Source organism: Falco peregrinus, chromosome 6 (assembly GCF_023634155.1).
Source record: "Falco peregrinus isolate bFalPer1 chromosome 6, bFalPer1.pri, whole genome shotgun sequence".
In the NCBI taxonomy this organism is placed as follows: domain Eukaryota; kingdom Metazoa; phylum Chordata; class Aves; order Falconiformes; family Falconidae; genus Falco; species Falco peregrinus.
This window is the reverse complement of record NC_073726.1, coordinates 92,934,881-92,956,364: the sequence shown is the minus strand read 5'-3', so window position 1 is coordinate 92,956,364 and position 21,484 is coordinate 92,934,881. Positions and strand designations below refer to the sequence as shown.

The following is a 21,484-nucleotide window of genomic DNA, read 5'->3' as shown; positions in this document are numbered from 1 at the left end:
TTTCTTTCCCTGCTTGTAGTGAAAAACTGCAGAAGCCCTGAACATTTTATTTGAAATCCATTTATTTTAAAATCCACTTTGTTTCCTCATCCTTCTTACCTTCATTCATTTAGTTTAGGAGTATCAACAATTTTACAAAGCGACACAAGCTGCAGTGGTTTGGGTTCGGGTTTTTTTTGCATGAAACAAGAATAAACCTCAAACGACAACATTGAAAAAATATACAATATATATATATAATATCTGGGGAGGGTTGTGAGACCCCACTCTGAGCCCTATGGCTGGCTCCTCCATCCAAATTCCTGTTCTTTCCAAGCCCCTCCTTCCTCATCGCAGTTTGACCTGTGCCACTGTCATGTGCAAGTGCCCTAACACATGTTTCTAGAGAGCCAGATGGGGGGTCAATAATGTGGGGGAGGTCCACAATGGGAATGGCAGAAGATGAAGGAACATGGGAGGCAGAAATGATGATTGAGGGAGGAGCGCATGTGTACACGGTGGAGGAAGGAAGAAGTTAGACACCTCTTCCTTCCAGCCATGTTTCTGGGGGATCCCTTGGACTGGTGTTTTAAAGCTCCTAGTAGCGGTGAGAGCCATCGCTTTTGCCGATGTGTCGGTCATCCATGTCATTGCTGTCTGGGGAGTCGGGTGTCTCCGAGTCGGTGCTGTCATCTTCATCCTCCGTGCCCTTGCTAGCTCTGCCTTCGCTGCTTTCTGCTGCTCTCTCCTGGCAGCTCTGGTAGGACTGGGGTGGTGAGACATGGGGTAAGGGGAAGGATCTGGCCACCTAGCTGCCAGCCCAGCCCCAGACACAGTGGCTGCTCCTCACCTCCATGGGGTTGACTATGATGGTGAGGGCTGAGTCGTCCCAGAACATGTCGCTCTCTTTGCCTCCAGTGCTCATGTGCCCAACTTCGGCAGCCCCAGGAACCTCTTGCCCTGCTCCCCGCCGGTGGAGGGAATGGATGCGCAGGATGCCAAGGATCACCATGAGTGCCAGAAAACCCACACACACCACAATGATGACAGTGGCAGCACTGGGGACCACTTTGGAGAAAGAAAATGAGAAGACATGGTTAGAGTCTGTCACAGTAACATGCATTTCCAACCTGACCAGGAGCTGGGGTTCCTGGGTGGAGCTTGGAGTTTCTGGTCTAGGCAGGAACATATCCTGACTTTCCTGCTCCCCTGAGCACAGGCAGTTCCCGCCTTCAGCTGCTGCATCTTCACTTGAGGCCTGCATGGTTTTCCAAGATGCCTACATTCGGGTGTCCTCTGGTGCCATCCTGGCCTGTAGACTGCACGTCTTTTATCTACAGAGCTCACCGATATACGCTGCACAGGAGGGAGAAACATGCTGGGGCGAGCCCCTAAGGGCACTTGGATGCTTTTTGAGGGTGTGATTTCTGTGCAAGCACTAGAGAAAGAAGGGAGCCAAAAGAAGTCTGAGCAGGGGCAGAGGTGAGGGCTATGGTGGCCATCTACTTAATGCCATGGTCAAAGCCTGGTTTCTCCACAGGAAAAAACTTGAGATTCATCCAAGACCCCTACGCAACTCCCACCCGTTTGCTCTAGGCCTGCAGGCTGAGCCTCACCTCTCCAGACACCCCCCTTCCCTGCAGAACCGACCCAGGCCCCCCGTGGGTTTGGCTGGGGCTGCCGGGGGCCACAGGGGCAGCTCTTCCTCCTCCTACACAATGGGGCAGGGCTGGAGAGGCAAAGGCTGGGCTGGTGCTGGCCCAGCACATGCCGGCCGGCCCCGCGATGCTTGTGGCACAGGGCTGCCAGCACAGACCAACAAGGCTCAGCTCTAGTTTTCAGGCTTCTCTCTCCTCTGTTTCAGGGGCAAGAATCCTCCTTTTGTCTGTGTGGTGCCGTCCCCTACATTTACCTGCCTTGCTGACCACCACCCAGTCCCATCTCTTTTTTTTCTTTTTTCTTTAAAGATGGTGGCAGTCTTGTTTCTCTTGTTTCTCTCCTGCTCTTGAAGCTTCTTTCTGAAATTATGTTACCCAAGCCTGCATAGCACCTTTGCAAGGTGCAGGATGAAACCGTACCAGCTTACGGTTGTTATTTTTAGACCTTCTCAGGTGTAGATTTCAGACTGCTTCTACATCAAGAAAGCAACACACCAAAAGAGGAGGATTGTTGTACCAAGCTCTAAAACACAATTTGACACAAGAGTGCAGGTCGTTTGCTAATGGCGAGTGGGACAGGGCAGTAGGATGAGAACTCAATAACATGGGTACAGGGAGCCTGAAAGGAATCCTCTGCTGTGGGTTCCACCAGTATATCAGAAAATTGGCACCCTGACCTAAAGGAATAAACTCAAAAGATAGTGTCACGTACTTGGGTTATTACGGGTGCTTGCCAAACTGTGCCCAGATAACTCCGGGGGTAAATGGTGGCCTTGGTGCATGAACTGCTGGGAACTCAGAATATGGTTAGGGTGAGCAGCTCGGTTCATGTTGTGGAGGACATTCACCTGCAGAAAGACCAGACAAAGAGAGACTCAGCCCTGTGTTCATGGTACACTCCACACAGTGCATGTTCCCGTCCACCATGTCCTCTCCATGCATGCACAAGTACACATATGTGCATGCATTGCTCTTGTACCTCAACAGTAAACTCATTGCTGGAGTAGCGTCCGTTCATCTCAGTGCAGGACAGGTGAAACTTCCTTTCATAAAGAGCAGCACCATGGCTGATGTGGTACGAGACTTGGCGTAGTATTTCCTCATAAACTGCAATGCTCTCCACGCCTGAGACAAGAAGAGAGAGTTGGTGTGGGGTGAGGAAGCTCCTGCTCCAGAGTCATCTGGCATCGTAACCTCATAGCAACCAGGAGCTACAGAGGAATCCAAGGCAATGTTGGGTTCATTAATTTTAGGAAGGGAGCAGAAATGGAGCTGGCTGCAAAGGGCCTGATGAAATCCCTGCTTGCATTGCTAAACAAGGCGAAGGGAAGGAAGGATTAAGAGCAACAGCCCTGTTAAATTCTGGAGAGGACAATAGCGTTGTACCGGTCCACAACCTGTGGGACGTGCCGTTCCCCAGTTGTGTCCTGTAAACTGCCGCTGGCACCCAAGACCACCAGACCCCAGGGAGTAAGTCAGGAGGGGTGACACAAGCCTGGGTGAGGGCTCGGACACCATGCCCTAGCACCATGTGCTGGACGAGCAGCCCTGTCCCCAAGAAAATGGCATGGGACTTCCCAAAGCCAGGAATTTGACAGACGGTTACATCGCAGAGGCTCGCAAAGTACACCAATGCATCACTAACGTCGGGCTACGTGCTTCTCCCAGCGCTGCCGGAGGGGCCGCTGGCATGGTCAGCTGTGGCCAGGAGGGACATACCAGTGATGGCCAGGTAGGCAGAGGTGTTCGCAAGCTCCAGGCCCCGCTGCTGCAGCAGAGCCCCATCCAGCAGCAGATACTCCCTCTCTGGGTCCAAGTCATCTCCTACCAGCGAGATCTCGCAGCCGTCCAGGTTGTGCACAATCTCATCCGACATTCGGGTGTCTGTCACTGGGGCGCAAGCAGGAAGAAAACAGGGCCAGAAAGCCAGCCAGCCATCAGTGAAGGCAGGAGTTACTCAGAGTGGTACCCACTTACTTAAAAATGTTCACATCATACCTAATGACTTTTCTCTGGCTAGCACTGACCTTGAGTAAAATTGCTGTCAGCCTAATTACTTGTTGGAGGAGTTCGCTGGTTCTAACGACATTATTTATGCACATAATAAAGTCACTTTATTTTGGAACAACATATTATCAGACTGGTTCATGATAACACATCTTGGCTGTAAGGACTCTGTTGACAGTGACAATGTGCAAATTAGGAACAATCCTATCACACGTTCCCAGACCCTGAGTGCTTTTGAAAGATTTCCCCTGTCTCGGGACTGCTAGTTACCACGGCTGAGATTGTACCTTCTTTAAAATGGCAACCACATTCAACAGCTACCTGCTTTCAGCAGGGCTAACATCAACGTAACCATCACAGGAGGAAAGGCAAAGCTGCTAAACAGAAAACTGAGCAAAAAAATCCATTACCAGAGGAGAGATGAAAGAATTGAAAGGACATGTAAAGCACAAAGTGCAGGGAAATAGTCTGAGAATGATGGAGAAAAACAGAGGGACAAGATATTATAGGGTGTGAGGAAACTGACTGGAGAATTCATGGGAATAAGTGATGCAGGAGGAGACGGGAGGATGCAACAAATGAGGAAAGCAGGAGAGCAAGAAGCAGGAGGAGACTGAGTAAGTGCAAGAGTGGAGAGGGTAGCAGGCAGGACATCCAGCCCGTGCTGAATTCAATAAAGGGAAATGTAGGTAAAATGTGAAAGGGATTAGGAATAAGCAGCCTGGGAAAGGAGGAGAGAATGAGGCAAAGGAACCCGGTAGATAGAAAAAATACAGGGAGGAGCAGAAAGGGATAAGAACTGATTAGCCTACATATTGATAGACAATGTGCCGTGCTACTATATTTTTAAACTCTCTATTTTAGGTGTAACAAGGGGCTCTACTTCCTCTGCAGGACAGCAGCTTGTGTAGGTCCTTCCAGTTTGTCTCTCACACCTCACCCTGTGCTCCACTCACCAGTACTGTGCCAGTTCTCATCCTTCTTGGCCTCCACCTGGTGAGAAATAGAGCAGGTGATCTGGAGGTTGGGGAACAGGGGGACCCCATCTGGAGCCTCAAAGTCTGATGCAGGATGAGCAAAGTGGGTGTTGCCACTCAATAGGATCTGGGGGGCATCCGGCTGTAGCACCACAACATAACCTTCCACATCAGGAATGGAGACACAGGACTCTTCACTGAAACACCTGAAGGAGAGCAGTAGAAAGCATCAGTTGGCCCAAGCTTCCACCAGCAACACCATGAAAGAACACCTCCTGCCCGTTACTGCCAGCAAAGAGAATAGCCTTTCTCTGGTAGTCTTCCTAAAGCTTCCCTATAACCTGCTGTGCGAGACAGGGAAGGAATGCCTTCCCTACAAAGACAGTGGTAGGAATGACATCATCAGCTTTCAGGTAGCTTGGTCACATCCACACATCACAGAGAAAGCCAGCCCACGTGCCTGGAACAGCAGGTGGGAAGGTGGAAGTTCTGCCACCCGCACAGACACCAGGACCCAGTGTTATCTGGGTACGGGATGTGATGTTTTCAGCAAGACTTCAACCCATTTCGAGACCATCCACTAGAATTAAAATAGAAGGTGAAGGAGTGCAATTCCATTCAAAAGAGAGGCAACCTGCTGGCTACACTTGGCCAGAGGTGCTACTTTGTCCACTTACTTGACGGTAGTGGTGAGCCTGAGTGGCCGGACCCCAGGGGTAGCAAAGCGCAGTGAATTCATGTAGGCCACATGCTGGATTGCGTGGTTGAAGGTTTCCACATCGTCACCCTCCAAGGTGAGCAGGGACTGAGAGGGGTTCACATGAACCTAGAGGTGGAAGAGAAGAAAATACTCAGGACTCCTTGGCAAATGTCAAGAGTTCAGGCTAACAGAGATGCAAAGGAGAAAGGTGGGGAGTTGTCCAAGGTGGGGGAGCAGGCAAAGTCCTGGGAAGCAAGGCTGGGGAGGAGGGTGGAGGAGACCCATGCAAGCTGGGCAGATGGGCATACCTTCATCCCTTTGCCCAGACTGTCGAAGTCACTGTAATCAAGCCCCTCACGGCAGGCATACAGGCATTCAATAACCTCCCGGCTCTCCAAGCTACCAGGGCGCACAGTGAAGCCAGCCAAGTAACCATGGAAGTAGTGGTGTATCGACAGAGGGTCTCCTGAGGGAAACATGGGAGGTGGAGGGTGTGAGAGACACAGCGAGGAAGAGTGCAAAACCAATAAAAGCAACAGTGTGAGGGACACACAGATGTTACGGGAGGTAGAGGGAAGCAGAGGGGTGCATGGGGCAGGAAAAGTAGACATGGAAAAGACAAAGACGACAAAAGCAACAGTGTGAGGGACGTACAGATGTTAAAGGACACAGAAAGAGACAGAAGGGTGCACAGGACATGGAAAAGCAAAGACAAGAAGACGGGGGATGCTGAAGTAAAAAGATGACAATTTGTTGGATTCTAGATGGGGGAAGGTGAGAAGGACAGACCAATGGGAAGACTAGGGCAGTGAACAGTGGGTAGCGTAGAGAAGTTTCTGCAAAACTGCTGAATGCCAGATGGAAACAATTTCTTGTCCCCTTCTTACTCTGCTTCCTGTGAGGGCTTTTAAAAGAAACTGTATGTTCCATAGACAGTCAGGGATGAGGTGACATCTCCTGATGTCTCTAATGGCTATTGTGTTCTTCAGAGACCAACTTTAATGATCAGGCATGAGGACTGTTTCTCCACACAAAAAGCAGACTCCATCTCTCAAAGCAGGCTGTAGTCCTCCTATCAGCCTTCTCATGCTCCACAGATATCAAGGTGCCAAGGACCAATCTCCCACATAAGGGCTTTCCTCCCAAGATGGGGGGAGGTGGCAGGACGGGAGCAGGGGAGCTGCACGAGGAAGGCACCATGCAAGAAGTGATAGTCATGCACAATGAAGAGGGGAAGAGAATCGTCTTCTCTCTTCTCCCTACCTTGTACAGCATCAGTAGAGTTCTCGCTTCCTTTGATTTTCTCTTTGGTTTTCTCCTCTGCAAAAGGAGAGCATTCAGATGAGCAGTAAGGCATTGGGAAGGGGTAGTTACAGGGTCAGGCAAGTGCCTGTACAAGTGCCTGCCTTGGCCAGTCCGAAAGATCAGGTCTGGGCTCATGTGCCCAGCAGTGCACCCTTCAGCCCTAAAGCCAGCCCATCACACATGAAAGAGGGCTGAGTGCCCCCGTGGAGGGGGTGGTGAGACTCCAGGATGAATAACTGCTACAAGGGAGAAAGTGTAGTTGGGCTGTTTGCTCCTCCTTTCCCAATGATAGCTGTTTGGGGAATTAATTGATTTCCATTTATGGAACATGCTCCTACCCATGTTCACAACAAGCCACGTTCTCAACACCCCTTTGAAACTGACGGTTTCACAAAGGTGTCCCATGCTGGTTAACATTTGTTGGTTGCAAAAGGCCAGTCGAGAGCACAGAGCTGTGGAAGGGTCCCTGACCTGGAAGAAGCAGTACAACAGTAAAGATCTGATCTTGCTAGAAAATTCTGCTGGAGCGAAGGCAAGCGACAGGCAGATTCTTCTAGTTCTGTCCTGCTTCAGTCTTGCAGGAGAACTGAAAGACCAGGGAAATGAGGATTTACATCTCCACAGAACAGGTTTTAATCTGGTAGTGGCTTAACTACACTCCTAACTTGATCTTTGTCCTCCAACCCAATTCCTCTACAGAAGGATTTGTGATTTCTTCATATGGACCTTCAAGACACAGAAATCCCCTTTGGTACACCCGGCAGCACAAACAGTACCGCCTGCTTTCTAGTGAAAAGCGCTGACAGAAACACCAACACCTGAACGAGGTGCAGAGTTTCAACTGCACTGACACTGCCTGCTATGGCAGCGTCCATCGCATGTTCTACTGCTGTGGGCACGAAGCTGCCAGTGCCGCTTGTCCCTGAGCTATCGCTTCCATGGCCTGCTGGCTTGGTGTGCGAGGAAGGAAGGAGCCATGCTGGCATCAGTGCCAAGAAGGCAAGAGGGCTGCAGTGCAGTTTGCACTGTTCAGTATTGGGTGGTGGTTCTTTCACCTCTTCTGGCTCTCCCTCCATGCCTCCGTTTCCCGTGTGGGTGAGGGTGCAGGCACTCACCGCTCCAGCAGGCTCCGATCATGAGTGAGGGCTCCTGCCGTGGTGGGTGGATGAGGCCATTGTCGTGGATGAGGGCAGGGTCATAGGAGACGCCATCCACGTAGAGCGTGACGGTGGGGAACTCCAGGTTGAGGGCATAGTGGTGCCATTCATCATCGCAGACCTGCGGCAGGCAGCAGCCAAAGGGGTCAGCCAAGGGCAGAAAGAGAAGGGACACAGGAGGAGACAGACGCTTTCCTCACCTGCTCGAGCTTCCAGAGGAATTTCACAGGCCTAGCACTTTCCAGCAGTGGCCAGTAGAGGAAAGCAATCCGGCAGCCGTGCACAGTCAGAGAGTAATGCGAGTAGCCATCCTCTGCCGAGGGCAAGCACAGGGGTCACCCACCACAGCCCAGAGGGGCCATGCACTGCACCCCTGCACCTCGGAGCCAGAGCCCAGAAGCATGGGCTAGCCTGCACGCCTGGTGCTTGCCCCGCAGGCTCCAGCGGCTTGGCCGCTCCCAGAAGTGACACCCGAAGCTGTGTTCCTAAGGAGGGACCCCTGCCCAGGTCCTGCCGTGGGACACCAGAGATCTCCCCCTGCAGGGACAACCCCCTTTAACAAGTCGGAGGCAGTGGGCAGAAGCATCACTCCGGGAAAAGCATCTCACCGCTCTGCACTGTGCTGCAGATCACTGTCTCCTCTTCCCGCCTGCCTTTGCTGGGCACCACGGCGTGCTTCATCCACAAAGACAGGGTGAAGTGGTCACTCAGCCCCTCGTGGGCATTGGGCCCATTCACCATGGGCACTTGGGCAGCCTGGCTGCCGTTAAACCAGTAGATGAGGCTGCTGTCCTGGCTGTAGTGCACCGAGAGCCGCGCGGTCCAGTTCGCCATGGGGCCAGGCACGGGCAGCAGGTCAATCTCTCCCGAGGCAGCACCTACCAAGAAGGGAAGACATCAGGAATGTCAGCAGAACAGGAGAATAGGGAACTGAGAACTGGAGAACAGACCAAGAGGGTGCTGGAGGGCTCATTGTGACACCCCAGAGCCCAGGGAGAGGACGAGTTGCCTACAGCCCTTCTGTCTGGAGAAGGTTGGTGACTTTTCCGTCTGTGCTAGAGAAGTCCCATAGACTGTGGGCTGGGGCAATGCACAGAAACCTCTGCTTTCCCAGCAAGGAAGGCACAGGGAGCACAGGCAGGGTGCTCACTGCCCCTCAATGCAGCACATGAGCCAGGTGCCCTCCCAGCCCTGCTGACCACAGCAGATGCAAGGAACAGGTCCCCTAGCACCCCTGCTGTGTGAATCCCTTAGCTACCGCTGGGAACCCCTCCAGGGGAAGGGTGCCTAGAGGCATGGTTTAGCTGTGCCACAGCTGCCCTCAGCCCAGGAAAGAACCAATTCACCACAGAGTTTGCGTAGTGACTTCTCAGAGTAGTTATCCCGGTCGCAGCCCTTGGCCACATGGTTGGTCTGCAGCTCCACCGTGGCCTGGATGTTCCAGAGGGGCTCGTCGCAGGTCTCCAGGTGAATGCTGGGGAACAGTGCGAGGCTGCCTGCACCCGGTGTGTACTCAATCCTCTTGTTCCAACCTAATGAAGAAGAGCCAAAGAGAGGGGCTAGGTCCTGCCAAGGACCCAAGGCCAGAACATTTGGCACACACACAAGTGGCATCCATGGACTAGCCCAGAAACAGAGATTTTTGGCCCTTTCCACACTGACAAGACAACATTACGCAGCTGGCATCAGTGCAACGGAAGATTTCCTAGAAGCACCAAGTCCAAATTCTCATTTTCTACAGCTAGCAGCAGTGGAGCATCACTCCTTGGATTGTCAACCCTTCTTATCAGGCAGAGCAGACATTTAGTTGTGTGGATTTCCCCTTCATTCTACAGGTGAACCTGTAGGCGTACAACACCACTGGAAAAGCCAAATATTCTCAAGATGAGCAGCCCCAATAACAATCTACGTTGAATATAGTCCTATGAGCCTTATCAAATACATAGTAGTTCACAGTAATCCAAGGAATAATTTTCCAGTGTTTGTCTTTCAGTGACTTTGCAACAGACTTAGATAGATGCCTGCTGCATCCCCTCAGATGGGACTGATGGGCTGGTGCCAGAACTGAACCATATAGATGGACATACAGATCTGTACGTTTATATACAAACGTTCGCCATGAGGAGGACCGAGCAGCAGTTCAGCAAAAGCAAAGGGAAGACCTAGCTGTGTTTGGAGGTGTCATACCCTGCCAGCTGGGCTTGCAGGTGGGTTTCACCTGGATTTCCACTTCTGCATCATCAGAAGCTCGCTTCTTTCCACAGTCATAGGCTGTCACTGTGAATTTGTAGAGATGATCCCCACTGTACTGCAGCTTCTCTGTGTTCTCGATGTTCCCTAGTTAGCAAAGCAAAGACATCAAGGGAGAGGAAAGACAGTTTCCTCAAAGATGTTCCATCTAGAAATCACTTATTTTTGATCCACTACAAAAACAACCAAGAAGGGGTTGAGTCATGCCCCCACATTGCCGCTCTGTAACAAGCTACAGCATCCCACAAAATGGCTGCTGCATCTCTGCACCAGCAGAGAGAGGTCAGCAGTGCTAGAAAATTCATATAGCACAGCTCTGCCAGCAAATGGGACTGGCGGAGAGGGAGCAGAGCAGGAGCCGGGGGGTGACATGCTTCTTACCATCATTGTCAATCAGAAAGGGAATGTTGGGGGTGAGAATCTCATAGTAGCAGATCTGGCTGTACTGTGGCGAGCAGTCTCCATCAATGGCCTCCACACGCAAGATGCGGTCGTACAGCTTTCCCTCAGTCACTGCCACTCGATACAGCTTTTCCACAAAGACAGGAGCAAACTCGTTCACATCGTTTACTCGAACGTGCACTGTGGCCCTGATGCAGAAAGTCATCAGTAAGAACTGCTCAGCTGATAAGGGGCCATTACACCACCTAAATGTCAGTGTAAGTCACTCCCCCAAAGTGCACCAGCCTGATTTTCAGCCATCAAAAGCAAGGACAAGGAAAGAAACCTTGGGTTTCAATGCAGCAATGCTGGCATGCAGGGATGTGGGCAATGGTTTCCCACCCCAGAGGAAGAGCAAAAGAAATGATAAAGTAATCCGGATCTCCTGCCCATATGCAGCAACAGTCCTTAGACACAGCTGCCAACCAGCCCTCCTCTCCAGTGCAGTCACTCCTATGACTCAGTCAGTGAATGTTTCTCTTTGGGTTTTATTAACATGTTGAGTTACAGTATCAAGGCTAGGGAAAAATACTTCTGGCTAAAGGAAGCGTTTCCACAGCAATTTTTGTTTGTGTTTCTGTGTCAGATCGCATTTTATATCATGCGGCAATGACCACAGGGACTTACTTGTGTGATTTCTTGGTATTTGCTCCATCAGGTCCCTCTCCACAGTCATAAGCCTGGATGGTGAACGTGTGCTCCTTGTGTGCTTCACAGTCCACTGGCTCCTTGGCCCGGATCAGCCCCTCGCCTGTAGCTTTGTCCAGGATCACGGCTTCAAAAGGCACCCCTGCCCCATGGATCCTGAAGCCACAGATTTCACCTGGCACCCACGAAGGCAGAGAGAAAGGGGAGAAAGAAAAGACCTGAGGACTGTGCCTTGTGCCCCCTGGCTTCCCTCTCCCATATTTTCTTCCTCCCAGGCTGACGTTCCCCTTTTGCCCCCAGTGCCACCGTTTCCAGCAGGCTGTGGCTCCCAGGGGTCCCTCCGGCCACCTCCCAGTGCCATCAGTGGTCCGGATTGCCCTCTGCTGGGGACCGCTCCCACAGCCAGGAGCCCCGACCAGCACCGAGAGACAGAGGTGGCAAGGCTCGAGGTGGTTTACTCGTGCCACACGGGCACAGCGCTGAGGGAGCACCTTACTTCTCCTCTGCATGCCCCGGGGAGGCAGGAGGCCACACACTGCAGGCAGCCAGAGCACGGGGATGCGCGGTGCCTCAGCACCCCCCCCCGGGCAGGATGTGCGCAGCACGTGGAGCGGCAGGCCTGAATCCCAAAGTTCAGCTCACAGGGACCACGTTTCCTCTCCCAGGGCCGAGGGAAGAGGCAATGAGGAAGCTCCAAGCACGGCCTAAGCCAGCACCAGGAATACAACCCTCACAAAGCCTCTTCCATGGTTACAGGGCGTTGTGCTTACTGCGAGGAGATGCGGCCCTGCCAACACAGCGTGCCCTACCAGCTTTCTCTGGCGCTCACAGACACACAGAGCTGTGCATGTGATCTTTGGAAACAGCAGAACTGCGTCAAAAAGTAGCTGGCTCCACCCTCAGTTTCTCTCCCTGAGGGAAACGGCTCACAGCATCCTAAATCAAGCTGTGCCCAAACCACCTCTAGACTTGGCTGGGGAGCTCCTCTGGAGCAAGCTTCGGAGGGGATCGTTTCCTGGAGAGAGCTGGAACCCAGCACAGAGGTGAACATGTCCCTGCCTCTGCCTCTTCAGAAGGCCCCCCCTGCCCCCCAGCCTTGCAGGGCTGCTGCCCACCTACCTGCGTAGCGCAGCGGCGCGTCCTTGTCCAGTGCAAAGAGCGGTGGGTTGAGCAGGACTGTGTTGTCGTTCTCCATGACAATGCCCTGATACTCAGCTTCGATCCAGGGTTTGTGCTTGTTTGCTGAGGTGGGTTTCGGGTAAGGCATGGAGCACAGGAATGTATTAGCCATCAGTGACAGATTCAGTAGAAAAAGACCAGAATATCAACCAGTGGCAGGTAACAACCACACCTCCCCACCTTTGCTGAAAGTAAGTCTACAATAGGCTAGGAAGAAGTTATCTTTCTTTAGTTCCACTCTACATGGCTTTCAGGAGATCTCATCAGAAACAATGTGTTCCTTCTGGCCTCCTCATTACATATTACTCCTCATCTTACTAGACATATGTGGAGAGGCACCTGAGTGCCCAGGAAAGCTGGAGCAGTTAAAAAAAATATAATGAAATCAAGAGGCAGAAGTAGCCTGATTCTGGAAACACGTTGCAAACACTAAATCCTTTAGCTCATTGAAGCCATAATTAGAAGTTCCAGGATACACTTTCCCTTGGGGTGTCCCCGGGGGGGGCAAGACTTGCACACAGCCATGATCACTTACACCTTGTACCCTCTGGACTGAGGCCCAGGGACCACACGCATGCACTCAGGTACACTTGCAGCCTGGCATCCTACGCCTATAACAACCTGCTCTGAGAGCCCCCTTGCTCCTTCCTTCCCCACTCCATGGCGAGTACCATATTCCTTTGGCCCCTCCTTGCTAATCCCGTGGGCTGGAGCCCAGCCAGGCTTGGCATGAAGGCAGCAGCCAGCAGGAGGCTCTCAAAAATGTCACAGGCCCAGAAATAGCAAATTAATCTTTATCGCACAGGCTCCGGGGCAGGGAAAGGGAGAAATAAAGGGGTGGGGGTGGGGGGGGAAGGGGAGAGGAGAAGAGGGGGGAGAGAATAAAAATCATTACAAATTAAAAACCCCTCCCCCATGCCCACTCCCTGCCAAATGAGCCTCAGAGATTATATTACATGGCCTAGTTACAACCCCTATTCCCAGATAATCCCCCACTCTCCAGCCCCCTGGAGACCAAGATTTATTACGACCAAGCAATGCTCTGAGCAGAGATGGCTTGGGCTGATGGGGAGCAGGAGATGCAGCCCTCCCCTCAAGGGCACTACTCCCAGTATGCAAATTCTTCTGCAGCACAGTATGCTCTGAAGATACTGGCATGGTATGATGCGTTGACCCCAAAGGGACTGTGTCCCTTACCACAAGCACTCCTGCAAATGGGGACGGGGGTGCGGCTGGAGCTGGGTAGGGGACCAGCGGGCAGGGCGGCAGGACAGAGCGGGGATGCACCAGGGCAGAGTGGGTAGACCCAGCCTGGCGTAGTGGCAAGGAGCGTGGGGTGGCATTTCTCCCTCATCCTATCGATTGGGATTATAGAGCATTGCGCAGGGAATCCAGAGGAACATCCGTGCTGCTCAGTATGCAGGTGGAATCCTCCCTGTGTGCATGTGCCCATGTTTCACCCCAGCCCTCCACGGCCCCCACCAGATTCCGCTCTGCAATGGCTCTGGTCCGTGCATCCCCGAGGTGGGGGCCCACAGCTACAGACGCCCGGTGTGCCCTGTTGCTGGGGTAACAAGCTGGTGGCAAAGGGAGAAATCCTTCGCTGCATCCACCTGCAACTTGGGAATAACCAACCCGATCTCTCGGGAAATGAGTTCCTAGAGATCAGAAAAACATTTGGGGAATATTTTTAGAATACAGACTCCTGCCAGCTTCGAGAAAGCTCCCATCAATTTGAAATAATTTGCCAAAGGTGGGTAGAGGTTTCAGGGTGTAAATTCACAGAGAGAGAAAATCCAGAGCACAAGGGGCCTCACCTTGCCACAGGGCCCCAGCACCAGAGTGACACAAATGAACGCCCCTGCCAACGCCAGCACCGCAGAACGCGGTGCCCACCCCACAGCCTGGTGAGCACCCCAAGGTGCCGCATTCCCACTGACCCCAGCCTCCTGGATCTTCTCACTTTCTCCCACGCTGCTGGGTTATTGACGCACTGACTCCCCTCACACCTGCCTCTACAGCCATAGGCCTGGAAACCAGCTCTGCCCATCGCCCTGCGGCTTCAGAGAACATCTGCATTCAGGGCGTCACAACTGTAGCGTTAGGGTTGGGGGGGGGTTTACGTATTTAGCACATAAAATACTGTTTTATATAAGCAACCTGCATTGTTACTGCGTAACGGCGTAATTCCTATTGACAGATTGTGGATGGATGAGCAGGAATTGGAAGATGGAGGTGGGGGACGTGTGTTGGAGGTGGCTGGAGAAGCAACACATTCTCTGTGCACACGCAAGGGAGGGAAAGCTGGATCCACACCACGGCGACAGAAACAAAAGCAAGGCGAGCGGGTGGGAAAGGGGAAACACGAGGGGAATGCTAGAAGGAGAAGGAGGAATGGAGGAAAAGCAGCTGCAGGAGACCAAGGGAGAAAGTAGGGAGATGAAATGGGATGGGATGGGGTGGGATGGGGTGGGATGGGATGGGGCAGGGTGGGATGCGGTGGGACAGGGTGCGACATGGCAGGGTGCGGTGGGGTGGGATGGGATGCGGTGGGATGGGGCAGGGTGGGATGCGGTGAGATGGGGTGGGACGCAGCGGGATGCAGTGGGGTGGAGCGGGATGCGGCGGGATGGGGCAGGGTGGGGTGCTGTGGGATGCGGTGGGATGCGGCGGGACAGGGTGAGATGCGGTGGGATGCGGAAGCCCGAAGAGGCGGAAAAATCCGGAGCCGGCGGGGACGCGGGGTGCCCGGCAGCAGCGGGCAGGGGGCAGAGCGGAGCGCCGCGGGCAGACCGCGCCTCAGCCCCCCGCCCCGGGGCCTCGCCGTGCCGGGCCGTGCTCGCCGCTCACCTTTGTTGGAGGCGCCGCCGGGCAGCGCGGCGCAGAGGCAGAGCAGAGGGAGCAGGACGGCGGCGCGGGGCCGAGGGGCGCCCATGGCGGCAGCGGGTTGCAGCCCGGCCCGCGGCCCCGCTCCCGCACCCGGCCCGCACCCGCCCGCGCCCGGCCCGGCCCCGCCCCGCCACTGCAGCATGACGTCACGGGCGCGGCGGGGGCCGCGGGGGTCGGCAGCCAATGGGAGGGGCCGCCGCGCCAGGTGCGGCGGGGGGGGGGGCGCGGGGCGGGGCCGGGAGGGGCGGAGCCGGGGGAGAGGGTTGGGTGGGGCGGGGCGGGGCCAGGCGATGGGACGGAGCTGCGGAGCGGGGGTGCAGGGCGGGGCGGGGGTGCCGGGCCGTGCGGGGCTGAGGTGCAGTGTGCTGCAGGGCAGGGCGGGGCGAGGGGGTGCAGGGGTGCGGCGCGGAGCGGTGTGCTGTGATGCGGGACGGTGCGGAGCGCTGCGGAGCGGGACGGCGCGGTGCAGCCGCTGTTTTCCCTCTCACTGCAACCCGGCCAGGGCAGGGAGCGGGCCGAGGGCTGGGGGCGCCTGGCCGTGCTGGGCCTGGGGGCTTCGAGAGGGAAGGGAGGGGCCAGCCGGGGCCGGGGGTGAAGCGATCGGGGGGGTAGCGGTGAAGGGGGTGCGGATCGCACCCGCCCCCCGCCCGGCCCGGGCTCGGCAGAGCGGAGCTGCCGCCCGCGTCGTGTGCCCTGGACAGGGCGGCCGGGCCGGGGGCAGCGCGGGCCGGGGCACAGCTGGGTGGAAGCCCGCAGCCGCGGCGCCGCGGGGGCAGGAGGGGCAGGTTTACGGTGGGCCCGCAGCCCGGGGTTTAACCCCGGCAGCCCCCGAGGAGGGCGGAGGGTGAGGCGGGGACCTGCCGCTCCCGGCCCCCCCCCCCGCCGAGCTGGCGATGCGGACAGCGGGGGCAGTCCCGGCCTTTTCCGCGCCCCCCGGCGCGGGGACTTTTACGGCAGCGGGGGGCCGGGAGCGGGGCGGCCCCGCAGCCCTCCGCAGCGCCCCCCGCCCCGCCCGGCCCGGCCCGCGCGCGCTGCCCGGCCCCTCTCCGTGCCCTGCGCTGCCCGCCCGGCCGTGCCCCCCGGGATGCCCCCCAACCTCACCGGCTACTACCGCTTCGTCTCCCAGGAGAACATGGACAACTACCTGCGCGCTCTAGGTAACCCACCCGCCTCGCCCCCTCCTTCCTCCCCTCTTGCGCCTCTAAAAACACCAGAAAGGGGTTGAGAGCTCCCCCCCCTTCTGCCCGCGACCACCGCCTTTGTGCAGCGGGAGGGGGCAGAGGGGTCACGGCTGGGGGTCCCTGGCTGAAAGAGTGGAGGGGCGCTGCGGGGGTGCTGCTGGGGGGGGGGGGGCCGGTCACCCATAGGTCTTCCCCTCCCCCTCCAGATATCAATGTGGTCCTGCGAAAGGTGGTTTGCCTCCTGAAGCCCGATAAAGAGATCATCCATACTGGAAATCACATGGTCATCCGCACGATCACCTCCCTGCGGGACTATGTTATGGATTTTGACCTGGGAGTCCAGTTTGAGGAAGACCTGGGACCTGTGGATGGACGCAAGTGCCAGGTGAGGAGTCCATGCAGTGCCCTTGGGGAACGTGTGTGTGTGTGTGTGCGCGCGCATGTGTGTGTGTGCACAAGAACTTGCTCAACTTTTGTTTCCCAAAGAGCTGAGATGCTGGCTGGGAGCTGGCATGCCCCTGCAGGCCCAGGAGCAGGTTCTGGGTAAACCACGGCAGCACGGGTGGGTGCCAGCCGGGCAGAACCCCAGCGCTCTGGGGCCCAGGGGTGCTGTCCTCTGAGCAAAGCCCTGCGGAGCCGAGTGGCAGGGCAGTACTCTGTTGCACTTGGAAACCGGAGGGTCATTCACTCCCCACAGAGCATCAGTTCCAAGCAGCCACCAAAGCAACACCAGGTCAGGGGCTGCCTCTGAAAATGTGTCTGAGAAAAAGAGTGTCATGGCTGGAAAGCTGTACTGCCCTGACACACTTGCCTTGGGACAACGTCTTCCCTTCTCCTCCTTTTTTTCAGACAACTGTCTCCTGGGAGGGGGATCAGCTGGTGTGTGAGCAGCTAGGAGAGAAGAGAAACCGAGGCTGGAGGCACTGGCTGGAGGGGGACAAGCTGCATCTGGTGAGGACGCAGCTTGCTAAAATCCCAGTTGCAGTGGGTGGGGGACACAGACAGGGTGAGTGCTGTGGGATCTAAGCCAGCCACGCAGCTTCCTGCCAGCTCCTCTCAGACTTCAGCCCCGTCTCCGCGGGGCAGCCACTGCTGCACACAAACATCCACCTCCAGGGTTTAAAAGTTAACGCAGCTTGACAAAGGCAACAGCCCGTCCGTGTGCCCTGCCGCCTGGCCCATCCGTGCCACCTGGCCCAATCTCTGCTGCCTGGCCCATCTGTGCTACCTGGCCCACTGGGGCTTTGGGGGGTTCAGGAAGACCACACAGCAGCATCTCACCTGCGTGACTCTGGCAAGCACAGGGAGGGCAGGCAGGGCTGCAGTGGCAGCAGCTGAGGAGGGAGAGAAGTGGGGGATCCAGCCTAAACTCCTCTTTTGCCTCCCCTTTCCCCAGCATATGACTGTTGAAGACGAGGTCTGTGTCCAGGTTTTCCAGAAGGTGAAGTGAGCGCTGCCTGACCAGGACCCCACTCCTGAGGGCAAACTGCCCCATGCTGAAAAAGAACCGAGACCTGAGCGAGTCGAGCCCCCTGCAGCAGCATGCTTTCTTTGGCCCCTCAGAGCTGGGATGGGATGGGATGGGCCAGGCTGGGATGGGATGCCATGGACCGGGCCAGGATGGGACACCATGGGTTGGGATGGACCTGGCCAGGATGGGATACAATGGGTCAGGATGTGCCAGGGGGGATGGGATGCCATGGGCTGGGATGGACTGGAATGGACCTGGCCTGGATGGGGTGCCATGGGCTGGGATGGACTGGAATGGACCTGGCTGGGATGGGGTGCCATGGGCTGGGATGGACCGGGCCAGCATGCAGTGGGCTGGGATGGACCTGGCGAGGACGCGATGCTATGGGTCAGGATGTGCCAGGCCGGGATGGGATGTGATGGGCCAGGATGGCCTGAGCCGGTGTGGGATGTGTTGGGCCAGGATGGACCGGGCCGTGGTGCGATGCGATGGGCCGGGATTGGCCCGGACCGGGGTGAAATGCGATGGGCCGGGATAGCCCGGGTCGGGGTGGCTCGGACCGGGTCGGCCCGCGGGCAGGGATCCCGGCTGGGCCGGGCGGGAGGCGGGGAGAGGCGGTGGGCAGGGCGGCGGGGCCGGCAGCGCTCGGAGGCTCCTTTCAGAATAAGAGCGGGGCGGGGAGGAACGGGGCGGGGGCTGCTCCAGGCGCGGCCGGCCCCCAGGGCCGCCTCCTGCCTCCCCCGCCTAGGCCAAGCCCCCGGCTCCCGGGGAAGCGAGGGCTGATGCCCGGGCGGGCGGCGGGGCTGAGCCTGCCGCTGCTGCGGCCACCGGCACCCGCCGTCGGCTCGGGGCCCCGGGGCGCCACGCTCCTCCCAGCGCCCTGGGGTCCCCCGGCAGGACGGTGGGAAGCAGCGCTTGGCCTCCGGAGTCGGGGACTCGCACGTGGCGGTGCGAAATCCTTGCGCTGCTCCCCCGGGAAGGTCCCGGGGGTGAGGAGGATCCCGGCTTTCCTGGGGTAAGAAGCCACAGCCACCGGCTTCGGCCCCAGCAGCCCTGGGCCCCCCTACAGCCATCACAGCTGCCCTGCTTCTCCGAGACCAAGGGACAGCACTGGAGGAGGCCAGGTCCCCTGCAAAGCCAGCCCGGTGCCAAAGGCAGAGGCGTCCTTCCGCGCAGAGAGCTGACAGGACATGCAGGAGCCCACAGGCAGCTATTTCTGAAGGGCACTTGTGGTTGCCCCCACAGCAATAGGTTGAGGAGCAGTGTACGTAGAAGCATGTGGCTGCTGACACCGCGAACCAAGAGGCAGGCAGGTTTTGAAAACACAGGCCCTCCTCAAGCTGAGAAAATGCAATTTCTTTCTTCCAGCAGCTCATCTAAAAAGTAGTATTTTCCAAAGAGCTTCTTCTCAGGGAACTGCAAAGATGAGTGCCATGGGAAATGCATTACTGCAGAACACGGGATAAGCAAGGGGTTGGGGAGCTGCAGCTGCACCTATAGCTCCAGCCTCTGGCCCCTCAGCATTGCCTCTGAGGGCATCCCAGGCTGCAGCACCCTGTCAGCACCCACAGCACCCACCACCCAGCATGCCATTCATCAGCTCTATGCAGACCTCTACAATACACCATTCCTTCCAGCATAAGGAGCCTCTACATGATCTCCATTGCATCCCGTGGTTGCAGAAGGCATAGCTTTGTCTGACAGCAGCTGAAGCTGGTTCAATGCTTGCCCTCTTCATACTCCGCCATACAGTGAGAGCCCTCCTGAGCTGCCCGTGAGCCCCAACACCAAGCTCGCTTCACCACGTCTGGACTGGTATCTTCCAGACCATGTGATCAACAACTAATCAACTGATTTCAGGCCCTGCACCACAGGCTGGTCCAAACTACTCTTTTCTGAGCCTACATTCTGGTTTGAGGGTAGACAGCCACTGCCTTCAGTGGTTCGCCAGGCTCTCCCGCTGGCATGCCAGCCACATAATCGGCATGCAAGCCTGTGGGGCGACCTGCTGAGTGCGTTGCTCCTGACTGGTTGCCAGCCATCATATAGATCCATGACAGCTTCTCGTCTTCAGGAAGCATCTGGTTGTACCAGAACCACAGACAGAAATCAAATCCACTTGATGTGGTCCACACTCACAATACTCCTGAGGGATGATGGTATTCCAGCCTATGCCAGGACTCCAGTGGGTAACTGCCAGCACTAACTCACTTGGTTTTTCCTTTGGCATCACACTAAAGGTGTGATGCCCAAGTCAGATGGTGACTTTGCACAGCAGCACTGTATCGCTGAGGCATGAGCCTGTGGGAGGAGAGGATGCTAGCGTGGGGCAGGGGATAAGGTGTGGTGTTGTGAGGACACTGTTCTTGCCCCTTGCTGAGCGACTAGTGCTGCAGAACCACCTCCCTGCTGGGGTATTGCACTTGGCTTTGCTCCTTGATTTAGAAGGCACAGAAACAGATGGCCAAGCTGCTGCTGCTGGCCACCATCTCATACCAGGGGGAAGACCTTCACTCTTCAGTGAGTCCTGAGCCTTCTTTTGGTGCAGGTCATCTCCTCTGTATCAGCCAGAGCTGCAGGAGTGGCATGATTTGTCTGAAAAAGTGATAAGGCACTGAACAGCACAGGCCTGGCCATGGGAAGCCCAAGCCCAGTGGCTAGTGGCAGTGTCCCCAGAAGGCTGCAGTGGGTCATCAAACCAAGGGGTTGAGTGTAGATGCCCTGGGAAAGCGCCTTAGTGTTTATGGGTGACCCTGGGTCTGTGGCCTTGCTGTACTGCAGGGTGGGTGGTGTAGCTGTAGGAGGCCCAGCAGAGGTATTTCTCTGTCCTCCTTGCTTCAGGTTTGAGGATAAAGTATCCAACTTCTCCTCCATGGTGGATGAGAGGGTCTGCACATCAGAGGATGGTCTCATGGCTTCTGAGGCTGTGGTCTCCAATGACCTGCTGTAACACACTGTATTCAAAGCAGGAGTCTGTCACCATGAGAGGAGGTTGGCATCTTTGTGTTGAAGATCTATACTTCCTTTACTTTGCTCTGACACAGTCTGGATTTATTGTCCAGTCCTTTTGTGAGCCCAGCAGGCAGCAGACAGGCGCTGGTCTTGGCGTTCTAGGCTCCTACATGTATTCCGTGGTCCTACATGTATTCTGCTCTTAAGTGAAGTCAGGCACAGACATCTTCCTGAGGGAATAAATGATAGCAGGTATCTCCTGGCTCCTACCTGCCAGCAAGAGGACTGCAGAGAGCATCTGAAGGGGAACGCCACCAGTATGAGCACTGGAGCAGGACTGGGGGGCATAGCTATGTTGTCCAAATCAGGTGGTTCTGTGGGATGTGTTAGAGGTGGGCTGTTTCAGTTAGACATATCCCCGCTAACCACCCTGGCTTCACCGCCTGAAGTACTCTGCTGGTAGCCCAGGTAGTGTTACGAGGGTGAGGGGAGGAAATGAGGACATGGGAGATGTGTCCTGGAAGGGGTGCTCCCAGGAGTGCCTCCTGCACAGAAGATTCCTTCCTGCAAGCACGCCGAGATGATCAGCTCCCCGGCAAGGGATCCTGTGCCACTCTGCCTGCCGGCGCTGTGCCGAGGAGCCCTGCCCGTGCTGCCCCACATGCTGCATCGCTCCCAGAGCGGTTCCCA

At 56.1% G+C, this 21,484-nt stretch overlaps 2 protein-coding genes across 4 annotated transcripts; one reads left to right on the top strand and one right to left on the bottom strand.

Moving 5' to 3' along the window:
• Nucleotides 1–44: 44 nt before the first annotated feature.
• Nucleotides 45–15,333, bottom strand: CLSTN3 (calsyntenin 3). 2 transcript variants are annotated; one of them, XM_055808742.1, is made up of 18 exons: nucleotides 15,152–15,333; nucleotides 12,242–12,364; nucleotides 11,102–11,297; nucleotides 10,415–10,623; nucleotides 9,971–10,120; nucleotides 9,130–9,315; nucleotides 8,392–8,661; nucleotides 7,984–8,096; nucleotides 7,742–7,904; nucleotides 6,585–6,641; nucleotides 5,630–5,787; nucleotides 5,299–5,447; nucleotides 4,601–4,827; nucleotides 3,357–3,527; nucleotides 2,617–2,762; nucleotides 2,350–2,485; nucleotides 830–1,047; nucleotides 45–745 (listed from the first exon to the last, which is right to left on the bottom strand). In XM_055808742.1, exons 1-18 carry the CDS (start codon nucleotides 15,330–15,332, stop codon nucleotides 578–580), a joined length of 3,021 nt encoding a protein of 1,006 aa, XP_055664717.1. In that variant the 5' UTR covers nucleotide 15,333; the 3' UTR covers nucleotides 45–577. The 2 variants fall into 2 exon arrangements, with proteins under 2 accessions (XP_055664717.1, XP_055664718.1); XM_055808743.1 differs by lacking the exon at nucleotides 6,585–6,641.
• An 856-nt stretch (nucleotides 15,334–16,189) lies between these two features.
• On the top strand, nucleotides 16,190–17,898 carry RBP5 (retinol binding protein 5). 2 transcript variants are annotated; one of them, XM_055808761.1, is made up of 4 exons: nucleotides 16,190–16,347; nucleotides 16,578–16,756; nucleotides 17,221–17,322; nucleotides 17,768–17,898. In XM_055808761.1, exons 1-4 carry the CDS (start codon nucleotides 16,275–16,277, stop codon nucleotides 17,819–17,821), a joined length of 408 nt encoding a protein of 135 aa, XP_055664736.1. In that variant the 5' UTR covers nucleotides 16,190–16,274; the 3' UTR covers nucleotides 17,822–17,898. The 2 variants fall into 2 exon arrangements, with proteins under 2 accessions (XP_055664736.1, XP_055664735.1); XM_055808760.1 differs by having other exon boundaries at nucleotides 17,221–17,377.
• Nucleotides 17,899–21,484: the final 3,586 nt, after the last annotated feature.

What these genes read in the sequence shown, in the direction of transcription:
- CLSTN3 (XM_055808742.1), bottom strand. Translation starts at nt 15,332, where the DNA reads ATGCTGCAGTGGCGGGGCGGGGCCGGGCCGGGCGCGGGCGGGTGCGGG. An exon ending in CTTTCTGATTGACAATGATG is followed by an intron (nt 10,121 to 10,414) that starts GTAAGAAGCATG and finishes TTTGCTAACTAG; the next exon opens with GGAACATCGAGAACACAGAG. An exon ending in CTCTACTGATGCTGTACAAG is followed by an intron (nt 5,788 to 6,584) that starts GTAGGGAGAAGA and finishes TGTTTCCCTCAG; the next exon opens with GAGACCCTCTGTCGATACAC.
- RBP5 (XM_055808760.1), top strand. Translation starts at nt 16,275, where the DNA reads ATGCCCCCCAACCTCACCGGCTACTACCGCTTCGTCTCCCAGGAGAAC. An exon ending in CAACTACCTGCGCGCTCTAG is followed by an intron (nt 16,348 to 16,577) that starts GTAACCCACCCG and finishes CTCCCCCTCCAG; the next exon opens with ATATCAATGTGGTCCTGCGA. An exon ending in TGGATGGACGCAAGTGCCAG is followed by an intron (nt 16,757 to 17,220) that starts GTGAGGAGTCCA and finishes CCTTTTTTTCAG; the next exon opens with ACAACTGTCTCCTGGGAGGG.